The 12,055-nt window shown below is 40.0% G+C and overlaps 1 protein-coding gene across 5 annotated transcripts in view; it reads left to right on the top strand.

Annotated features, from left to right (window-relative positions):
- The first annotated feature begins 3,767 nt into the window (after window positions 1–3,767).
- Window positions 3,768–12,055, top strand: part of PCDH9 (protocadherin 9) — a 2,039,570-nt gene continuing 2,031,282 nt past the window's right edge. For 2 of the 5 annotated variants that reach the window (XM_075852315.1, XM_075852313.1), the window contains exons 1-2: window positions 3,769–4,786; window positions 5,417–8,585. In XM_075852315.1, the coding sequence (XP_075708430.1) occupies window positions 5,550–8,585 (3,036 nt within the window). In that variant the 5' untranslated portion in view covers window positions 3,769–4,786; window positions 5,417–5,549. Of the gene's footprint in view, window positions 4,787–5,416; window positions 10,189–12,055 lie in introns of those variants that run through there. The other 3 variants (XM_075852316.1, XM_075852317.1, XM_075852318.1) reach the window with 3 other exon arrangements.

Genomic DNA, 12,055 nt, shown 5'->3' with positions numbered 1-12,055 from the left:
TACTGCATATTTTTTCTAGACATTCAATCCACTTACTCACTTCTATCTTGTAAAACTGAAATTGACTAGATATTTTACCTTGTCAACCATGCAAGTACCATGGTGCACATATTTGGGATTAAGCCTTATAAAAAAAAAAAAATCTCCAGTAATTACATAATCGTACATTGGTGAAACCCCTACTGCAGTGATCCTCAACCTACTGCTTGCAAGTCACATGTGGTAAGGTTTTTTGTATGCACACCTCTCCGCCTGCATGACAATGTGGGAAAGTACAAGTAGTGCAAATGTAGATCTGTCCAGAGTGTCTTCTGCCCTTGGCACCAAAAAATACAAAAAAATTGTGAGAATGTATTAAAGTGCAACATATAATGACGCTGTTCTCCGATATCACTGAAGATGAAACTGTACAGGGAAAGATTATTAACATATGGCTGACATATTTCTGAGTGTGGGGAAAAGTGTCATGGAGATAACAGCCAGGAGCTGTAATAATGCAGAACTCACACAGTCACAGCCATCCAGTACAAAAAAATGTATACTTTAAACGTATGGTAGTTCATAGGTGATGGATGGATGACTGACAGATAGCATACATCGGAAGCATCCTTTGGAGGCATTTTTTTACATGTTTGTTTAACATCTCACACCACACATCTCTCACACTGTAAGTCAGGTTTAGAGATAAGTTAAGGAAAGACACATCTGTATGTTGTTTATAAAGTCGACTTACATTACATACTTTATAGCATTTTTTTATACATTGCATACATGAAAAAATCAAGTAGCTTTTTTGTCACGTAACATATCACAATATAACGTTTTCTAGAGATGAGTAAATCTTTGCAAATTTGCCTTGTCTGTGTTCTGCCAATGGGCAAATTTTATATTATGGATGCATATTTTCAGCACATAAGTGAATGGAGGTTGAAATGTTAAAATGTGGATCCGTATTTCTGCCTACTTTGTCATATATGTTGCAAATAAGATAATAGAATATTTGCCCATCAAAGAAACGCAGACAAGGTCAATTTTTAAATATTCGCTCATCTCTGGCTGGAGCTTGTAATTAAATAAATACATGTAAAGCAAGAAAAAGGGTAAATTAATAAAGCAGAACTCCTGCAAAGTGCTAATGTGTTCTGTAGTAACTAAAGTAACAGGAGGCATGGCTAATAAAAGACGACTGTTTGGGGAAATAACATCAATTTACAGAAAGCAAATAACGATTAGAATGACATCAGGCAGTAGAGTTGCTTTCCAAACAAATTATATCCCGAGAGGCCATAAGGTGTTTGATGGTCTGACATCTAAGACTGTACAATTTACAACTCCCTCGCTTCTTGTTGCTCAATTGTCCCTTTAAAACAAACTTGTTTTAATGAGATGGAAAGTAAAACAGAATTACATTTCTATAGTGTTTTGTTTCATTAGAGTTTAGGGTACAATCTTCCAAATCCCCAATTTAATACACAGGGAAAGAGGCTAAAATTCATTGCACAGGCAAAGTCTGTAACCCTTGCACGGCTTATATCACTTCCAGTAGTTTAGCAATTACATTTTCTGTATTTGTGTGTGCATGTTTAGTTTACTCTGCAGGTAAGAGAACACAAGTCAATTTATTCTATATTTAACACTGTAGCTTCTTTTGTGACATAAGCCTTAAGGAGTTGACACAGTAAAGCTAGCATTATCTCACCCAACATGTGATTATACAATGGTGCCTACTGTTCTAGGGAAACAAGCTCGGAGTTAAGACTGTTGACTTCATACAGGACTGGAAGGGATCAGACAACAGAAGCTGATATGTATTGTTGCCTCCATAGTAATACAATGGTGAGATGCGAGGATTGAGGAAACTGACACAATGATATGTATAGAGGAACACATAAAAAGGATGCTATTAACTCATTACTTGCTATACAGAAACAGTAGAACATTATATGTAGAGGACTTGACAATGAAAAAAACGTTCCAGCAATTCTGGCCCAACTCCTCTTATATATATATCCTCACAGCCTTGTCGGCTTCAGTACAGCTGAATGCTTGGCTGCAGATAGTGTTCATCACCGCAAACAGCCTCTATGCACTGGGAGATCTGCACCAAGGACAGATAAAGTGCCATAGAGCAGGACAGCCAGAGATCAGCACCACGGACAGCTCCTAAGCAATAGTCACTACAGCCTATAACTGGCACCGGGGAGTGTGTGATCGGCAGCAGAGAGCTCCTATGCAATGTACCGGCAGCTGGTGATCGGCAGCAGAGAGCTCCTATGCAATGTACCGGCAGCTGGTGATCGGAGCAGGGAGCTCCTATGCAATAGTACCGTCAGCTGGTGATCGGCAGAAGGGAGCTCCTATGCAATGTACCGGCAGCCTGTGTTCAGTATTAGGGACACTTACCATGCAATAGTACCGGCAGCGGATGATCAACATTAGGGACACTTACCATGCAATTTTACCGGCAGCAGGTGATCAGCATTAGGGACACTTACCATGCAATAGTACCGGCAGCGGGTGATCAGTATTAGGGACACTTATCATGCAATAGTACCGGCAGCGGGTGATCAGTATTAGGGACACTTATCATGCAATAGTACCGGCAGCGGGTGATCAGCAGCAGGGACAGTTACCATGCAATAGTACCGGCAGCGGGTGATCAGCAGCAGGGACAGTTACCATGCAATAGTACCGGCAGCGGGTGTTGAGCAGCAGGGACAGTTATCATGCAATAGTACCGGCAGCGGATGTTCAGCAGCAGGGCCAGTTATCATGCCATAGTACCGGCAGCGGGTGTTCAGCAGCAGGGACAGTTATCATGAAATAGTACCGGCAGCGGGTGATCAGCAGCAGGGACAGTTATCATGCAATGGTACCGGCAGCGGGTGATCAGCAGCAGGGACAGTTATCATGCCATAGTACCGGCAGCGGGTGTTCAGCAGCAGGGACAGTTATCATGCAATAGTTCCCGTATCGGGTGTTGAGCTCCAGGGACAGTTTCCATGCAATGATACCGGCAGCGGGTGTTCAGTAGCAGCAGTAGCCGGGACACCTCCTCCTCCTCCCTCCAGTAGCTGGGCAGCACGGACAGCTCCGATGCACAAGGCAGCAGGGTGTGTGGCCACACAATGAGGTAGCTCCATTCATTCCCCATACAAACACTCATCTGTTTCTCAGGCGTCTACACCCACCTCCCCTCCTCAGCAGCCTGGAAAAGCCACAATCCTGACTGGGCAGCACACTCAAAGAAAATCATTTTTCTTGCCCAAGGCACCCTGGCCTTTTAATGGATTTCATTGCCCTTCACAACCCTTTCCTCCTTATGGATTGATTACTGGCCCAGGGGTCTTGTTGGCGGGGGCGTTCAGGGAGGGACGAGGCGGGGGATTAGCGATCGTGAATCTCTCCACGCTGCATTACGTTATAGATATTGCCCTGTGCGGGTTAAAGTGACTGTATAGGAGGAAGCGGCGTGAGAAGATCCGTATAGTGTATATGTGTGTGATCAGATATAGACATATATAGACATATATATATATGCACCAGGCGTGTGTCCGGGAGACTCCTTCTTTGCTAGAGCCTGTAGATCGTCTACTAGACCGACCTCAGTAAGCCTGCAGCCCTTGTCGCGCTCCGCACTGACCAGCGATAGCGCCGCCTCTTACCCCAGCGACGTTTGAGTGACGCAATCGAGGACTAATGATAATAAAGTCCCTGTCCGCCTCCCAGCCACATACTCCTAGCCAGCCAACCACTGAGCTCTGGGCGGCTCCACACACATCACACTCTCCCTTTGGGTTTATTGAGAGTTATATCAAGAAATCCAGTTCAGAGGGAGAGGGAAAGAGGGAGGGCAATCTAGTGCGCGTCTGTGAGAGGGATCGTATAAAGAGAGGAGAAGAAGAAGAAGGAACATCTTGCCGTCTCCAAAGCGATTCGTTTGGGAATTTGTAGCAACTATCTCCACCAGCGGCAGACGCATTATCTCAACTCTGACACCTTCCAAGTTCAAGACTCGTCTTTCTATTCCTTTACAACAGCGATCTCGTTATAGATGGAAATATCACCCGCTGCTGATGGAAAATATAAGTGGCTTCATTAATCGAACTGGATATGGAACCTATTTCACGATTTTCTACCTTGGAACACATGATGGACCCAGCGGAGAGAATGATTTATCATGAAACTGAGTGTTTGCTTGGAGTTGCTAAATCACCATCCAGGAGCAAGAACACATTTTAAAGGGAGCTTTCTGCTTTATGATTCACAAACTGCTACTCATTGTATTTTTGCCAATGACTGTTGGATGGATTCCTAGATGCACGACATCCGTTCAGGCAGGGGATACATGGAAAGTGTGAAGTTGAGCATGGTTGCCTTTTATTTTGTGCTGTTCCTGTATTTTTGTGGAGCTCTTGGTGTGAGATCGCACTTCTAGAGCTCTGCCTGCATCTCTACCTGCCTGACACATCCTGCTGGAACTAATCACAGGCATCAGCCTCTGTACTGCCTAATGCAGATGAGATTACTGCTGAGAAACTGGCCAAAGTCTCTGCTAGGAGTGCCTGCTCCCCTGTAATCTGCAGTTAGCAGAGCATCTCAGCAGTCCTTGTACTTTACTTGCATTATCAACCAACAGTATTGCTGTGTATTAGCTGAAAGTAACATCACCTTTAGCACTAGACTGCGTATTTTCATCACAAGCAACATAAATGTCCTCATACTCCTATATACTGCTCTTCTGTGGATCTGTATAACTTGCATCTGGACTGAGAACCATTGGCTTGTAAGTTATAAAACCTTTATTAGTAATAAGTGATAGATTCTTAAGACTTGGCAGTAAAATGCAGACATGAGATCAAGCCCAGGTATTGTCTTGTAGCTATCAGGGATTGCAAGTATGTTCAGTGGTTGCTGCAGCAGCCTCCTCTTAGCCTTCTCCAGCTTTCTATATCATAGCACTATAGGACCAAAGACATAAGGAATAGGCTCCGATAAGGGAAATGACTCCAGAGTAGAGGCAATGAAGCACAAATTGTATTTGGCAGCTGACAGTGCAGTTACAAGGAATACTGGTAAGGACTTAGGATTTTATTGGCAACAGTTATACAGAGAGATGCATGATGTGAATTGTACATCAGACAGAAGGATGATTAGAAAAACAAATGTGTGGGAATAACATATTTTGCTTAATGAGGAAAAGTAGTCGATTGCATTCAGTGTGCACCTAAAGCCAGCTACAGTATGACAGTGTTGATGTATTACACACGTTTTATTTTGCAGATGCGAATAGTTATGCTGAGAGCAGACACTTTGTGCATGAGTACTAATGTAATGTCTTGCATGTGAATGTATGTTTGTACTTATATTTCATTGAATCCTACAAATGTAATTGTTTGTGTGATTGTGTTGACAGCTGCTGGCTCCAATTAGAAATGAGATGTAAGGCATCTTGCAGTCCATGCACGCCTCCTCTTGCAAATCGGCACCATTCCTCAGAGACAACCCTTAAATCCTAAAATCCAAGAAAACACAGGAAGCACATTATCATGGACCTAAGGGATTTTTACCTGTTGGCTGCTCTTATTGCCTGTTTAAGGCTGGATTCTGCAATTGCCCAAGAACTTATTTACACCATAAGAGAGGAACTGCCTGAAAATGTACCAATTGGAAATATACCAAAGGACCTGAATATCTCACATATCAATGCTGCCACTGGGACCAGCAGCAGCCTTGTATACAGACTGGTTTCTAAAGCAGGTGACTCTCCTTTGGTCAAGGTGTCCAGTAGCACTGGAGAGATCTTTACAACATCAACCAGGATAGACAGAGAAAAACTCTGTGCAGGATCATCTCTTGCTGATGAAAATGAATGTTTCTTTGAACTTGAAGTTGTCATTCTCCCCAATGACTTTTTCAGGCTTATCAAGATCAAAATAATTGTCACAGATACCAATGATAATGCTCCTATGTTCCCCTCCACTGTGATCAATATCTCTATTCCTGAAAATACTCTTATAAACAGTCGTTTCCCAATTCCATCAGCAGTGGACCCTGACACAGGTTACAATGGAGTGCAACACTATGTACTTTTAAATGGACAAAGTGTGTTTGGACTGGACATAGTTGAGACACCAGAGGGGGAGAAGTGGCCACAACTCATAGTGCAGCAGGTCCTGGACAGAGAGCAGAAAGATACCTATGTCATGAAAATTAAAGTTGAGGATGGTGGAAACCCTCAAAAATCCAGCACTGCTATCCTTCAAGTTACAGTAAGTGATGTGAATGACAACAAACCAGTATTTAAAGAAAGTCAAATTGAGGTTCATGTCCCTGAAAATGCTCCCATAGGGACATCAGTAGTTCAGTTGCATGCAACAGATGCAGACATAGGTAGTAATGCTGAAATCAAATATATTTATGGTGCCCAAGTGACATCTGCTACCAAAAGACTTTTTGCTTTAAATAATACTACTGGATTAATTACAGTTCAGAGACCATTAGACAGAGAAGATACTGCAGTTCACAAGTTAACTGTCCTAGCTACAGATGGCAGCTCCACACCTGCAAGGGCAACCGTTACCATTAATGTGACTGATGTGAATGACAACCCACCTAATATTGATCTCAGGTATATCATAAGCCCTATCAATGGAACAGTGTATTTATCAGAGAAAGACCCAACCAACACGAAGATAGCCCTAATAACGGTGTCAGACAAAGACACAGATGTAAACAGCAAGGTCATCTGCTTTATTGAAAGAGAAGTACCCTTTCATTTAAAAGCAGTCTATGATAACCAGTACCTGCTAGAGACTTCTTCTTTGTTGGACTATGAAGGCACCAAAGAATACAGTTTTAAAATAGTTGCGGCTGACACTGGAAAACCAAGTCTCAACCAGACAGCCTTGGTGCGAGTGGAGTTAGAGGATGAGAATGACAATCCTCCAATTTTTACCCAGCCTGTAATCGAGCTATCAGTGTCTGAAAACAACCGCAGAGGTCTATACTTAACTACTATCAGTGCCACAGATGAAGACAGTGGGAAGAACGCAGACATTGTTTATCAGCTTGGCCCTAATGCTTCTTTCTTCGATTTAGACCGAAAAACAGGAGTTTTGACAGCCTCCAGAGTTTTTGATAGAGAAGAACAGGAACGTTTCATTTTCACTGTCACTGCCAGGGACAATGGTACTCCCCCACTGCAGAGCCAAGCAGCTGTCATTGTGACTGTACTAGATGAAAATGACAACAGTCCTAAGTTTACACACAACCACTTTCAATTCTTTGTATCTGAGAACCTACCAAAGTACAGTACAGTGGGTGTGATAACAGCTACAGATTCAGACGCAGGAGAAAACAAAGCTGTAACACTTTCAATACTTAATGACAATGAAAATTTTGTCTTGGACCCATATTCTGGTTTGATAAAGTCTAATGTGTCCTTTGACAGAGAGCAACAAAGTTCTTACACATTTGATGTCAAAGCCGTAGATGGAGGACAGACACCACGTTCCTCCACGGCCAAAGTAACAATCAATATAATGGATGCTAATGATAATAGCCCTGTAGTTATCTACCCTCCATCCAATACATCATTCAAGCTGGTGCCTCTTTCAGCCATTCCAGGCTCAGTGGTTGCAGAGGTGTTTGCTGTTGATATTGACACTGGAATGAATGCTGAATTAAAATACACTATTGTTAGTGGAAACAACAAAGGTCTATTTCGAATAGATCCAGTGACAGGCAACATTACCCTTGAAGAGAAGCCTTCTACAACAGATATAGGCCTGCACCGACTTGTGGTCAATATAAGTGACTTAGGATATCCCAAGCCTTTGCACACTCTGGTACTCGTGTTTTTATATGTCAATGAGACAGCTGGGAATGCCTCCTATATTTACGATTTGATCCGCAGGACTATGGAAACTCCTTTAGACAGAAATATTGGGGATAGCAGTCAACCCTACCAAAATGAGGATTATCTAACAATTATGATTGCCATTGTGGCAGGTGCCATGGTGGTGATTGTAGTTATTTTTGTGACAGTTCTTGTTCGATGTCGGCATGCCTCAAGATTTAAAGCTGCCCAAAGGAGCAAGCAGGGGGCCGAGTGGATGTCACCAAATCAGGAAAGCAAGCAGAATAAGAAAAAGAAAAGGAAGAAAAGAAAGTCTCCTAAAAGTTCTCTACTGAACTTTGTAACAATTGAGGAATCTAAACCTGATGATACTGTTCATGAACCTATCAACGGGACAATTAGTCTTCCAGCCGAGCTGGAGGAACAAGGGATGGGACGCTTTGATTGGGGTACAGCTCCTCCAACCACCTTCAAGCCTAACAGTCCTGACCTAGCTAAGCATTACAAATCTGCCTCTCCGCAGTCTGCTTTTCATCTTAAAGCAGATACTCCGGTGTCGGTGAAAAAGCATCATGTGATTCAGGAACTCCCTTTGGACAACACCTTTGTTGGGGGTTGTGACACCCTCTCCAAACGCTCTTCCACTAGTTCAGATCACTTCAGTGCCTCAGAGTGCAGCTCCCAGGGAGGCTTCAAGACAAAAGGTCCCTTACACACCAGACAGGTAAACGAGCACTTTTACTGGTCTATAAGTACTGCATACAAGTGCCCAATCAACCAGTATTAAAGTGCCAGTATGTCTTCATACGGTCTTCTATGGCTTGCTCATGTTACCTAGAGGGAAAAAAAATCAACCCCTTTAACATTTTTACTTTATTTTGACTAAGTCTTGGCTGACTTTTAAGGACTCAAAGATCTGGAATATATATGCATATATATGTGTATGCATATATAATTATGTATATTCTTGATTGTACTGTACCATATATGTGCATGTTAAATCTCACAATCCCACTGTAACATTTATATAAAAACAATAATAATAATAACAACAAAAAAAATCCAGGATTTGCTAACTTCACAATACATATGTCACCTATATTCCACTGTGCAGCCTTCAGAGGACTGGTTTTACATTTTTGATTTCTTGGACATGAATAATATGGTCTATAAAAGGGGTTAACTTTTTTTTTACTCTTGCTAGAGAATATGTTGATGTATTTTGCAAATCTAATTGTGAGAAGATGCATGACTGGGTGCAATTCACATCTTTTTTTTCTTTATATATATGTCAACAAAGCTAAAAGCATGATAGTGAACACATGCTTGCGGCTAAATAACGTCATGTGTACATTTATACGTCTTGTGCCTTTGCTAGTATCCCTAGCTGCACAGTAGTTTTCACAAGTAATTTCATGGCCTACACATGTATTTCCAAATTACAGATTTATATAATTTGTCCATAATTCATGTTATTTTTTTAAAATGTCTAAATAAATCTCAATTTCGGTACACCGTGTATGTCATAGTCTTTAAATTAGAATGTATGGCCGTTCTGTTTAGCACTATAAGAGCTTTTCTTGAATATATGAGTATACAGGGTCATAGATATGAATTGCCCCCATGTTTCCAATATGTCATACTGAAAAGTTTTCTTAAACTGTCCTAGAAATGTGTAGGTTCTGGTATCACTGAGTATTTGCTGTATTATGCTTGTTCTTATAACGCAAACTTATACTTTGCGGAAATGGATTTATTCAAATAATTAGAGCAAAATTATGCAGAACAAAATCAATCCATTGTAAATATTTCTTCATCTAAGTAAAGGAAAGCAATCTGTCAAAGCTCATTTTAGCTGTGAAATTTGCCATCTAAAGAGGGATTAGTGAGCGGGGAAACTCATATTTTACAAAATCCAGCATTAGCTTTCAGCCCAATAATTCCCTACTAATAAAGATTTAAATGCAGAGCTGTCTAATTTATTTCACTGAGACTTGTCTGTTGCCTCTAAATTAGACTGACGGAACAGCCTGTAGATGGCAGTAAGACTCTATGTGGTTTGTGCTGGCTTGGTGCCAAGCCTGCAGTATATTACAGATGGGGGGAGGAATAGATCAGACTGACTCTACAGCCAAAGAAACCTTTTATTTAATGACAGTTGCACTGGAGCGACCAGTCCTTGAGTTTGTAAAGCAGATCCAGAATGGATAGGGTGTACTGCACCAACTTCCTAATCTTCATATCATATCTCCAATAAGTAATGATAAGTAATGGAACTTCTGGCATTAGGCCTTAAGAATTGTGGATGTTTGACATGCAGTAGTTGGTAGGGTTGAAAGCAAATAGCACAGTGTGATTCACAGCTGTGTGAGTCACATGAAGTCTAGCGCTCTGTATATATATATATATATATATATATATATATATATATATATATATGTATATATATATATATATATATATATATAATATAAATAAGACTATATTTATATATACAATGTTCATATTTACAAGATATATAATGTTGGTTTGAATCCTTTGATTGTCCTTTAAAGTAATATTCTTCCAGTGGCAAACAGAACCATAATACTCCTGCCAGCGTATACACAAATAACTTCCAAACATATTCTCACTTGATGATTTATACCATGTCTACTGTGCACTTATGCATAGGCTCAGGTACTCACCTGGCACCACATGAATGGCCTAAAATATTGATGACACTTTCTGTCTGCTGCTGGATAAAATAGAGGAGATGACGTTCTTTAAGCTACTTTAGGATACACTTGGCAGCTTTTCATTGCTTACGTATAGAGTGTAGAAAGAGATCTGTTGGTTACTGTACGAGTAATTAATTTCCAAAGGATCTATTTTCCCAGTTCAACATTACCATATCAGGCATGCGTTATTGACAGCCGTTTTATTGTAGCTAGAGGCTTTACGGTAAGCTGTTTATTACCATTCCCTAAATCGGTTGACAGCAATTGGGAATTATGTTTCCTGCCCCTGGTGAATATTCTTGGGCATAAACAACAGATGTTAAAGATAAGAAATAGTGACCTGTTTATAACGTATAACTATGAAATAAATTATTGTAATCACATTTCAGTTGTTACGTAGCCTGGATCATAATAGAGTGGCACATAACTAGTTGTGACTGGTGCTGTGTATACGTCTCGTCTTTGTCAGCAAAATTTGTAGGTCATCTACACTAATATATATATGTGTATATATATATATATATATATATATATATATATATATATATATATTTATATTATGTACATTACTTGTTCAGTACTGTACAAGTGTAGCAGAGCTGAGTTTGTTATTTAGCACAAGTCTACATTATATCAGGATGTCTGTCATTTTCTACCACAGGACGGACTAAGGTATTACAGTCCAGAAAATAAAAATGACAAAGTCAACTTTGCTACATCTATATTTCACATTCTGCACAGGTGGATTTCTGCTTAGTTAAAATTAAAACAACCCTATATTTGTAATCAAATCTTCTTTTAAAAAATATATAGCACAATTTATTAAATTAAAAGAAAAAAAAAGATCATTATAGACTTACAAACGTTTTACTAATTTTATTTCCGTACATAAATTCTATATAATAGAGAAAAGAGTAAAAGCAATGCGAGATGCACTTATTTAACCCTCCCATTCTCCTGTTGCTATGAATGAGGGGGGTGTTTACTATGTCAAGAGATGTAAAATAAAAATTGCCTGTGTGTCGTATAGCTGGATGTCTTGAACTGGATTAGCATAATCCCTTCTGGGATGTCAGGCCCTTGGTATTTAGAAGGTTAACAGTTACTGCTGATCTGAAAAATAGCAAGTTATATATTACTGTCAGTAATTGTTATTTGTTTATAGTCTAAAGTGCCAGCAAGTTCACAGTTCACAAAGCTAAAATAAATTGCCTTTTTAATACTATAATTCTATTTGTTAATGTAGGAAAATGTCATCTGTAACAGCTCTGCACCATCCTGTTTTAAACATAGGTGACACATTGTAAATTGAATGATGAAAGTGTTTCAAATAATAATTTATTTTTGCATGTAAAATAGTTTTGCTCATTATTTTTAAAAATATTGCCATTTTAATTAATTTTAAATAATATTTTCTGAATGTAACTGGTAGGTCACTTTATAAACTCATTTGCATTATGGCTTATGTCAGAAA

The sequence above is a fragment of the Rhinoderma darwinii genome, chromosome 2 (assembly GCF_050947455.1).
Source record: "Rhinoderma darwinii isolate aRhiDar2 chromosome 2, aRhiDar2.hap1, whole genome shotgun sequence".
Taxonomy (NCBI): Eukaryota; Metazoa; Chordata; class Amphibia; order Anura; family Rhinodermatidae; genus Rhinoderma; species Rhinoderma darwinii.
Note: the sequence above shows the minus strand (reverse complement) of the source record. Positions and strands in the feature narration are given on the sequence as shown.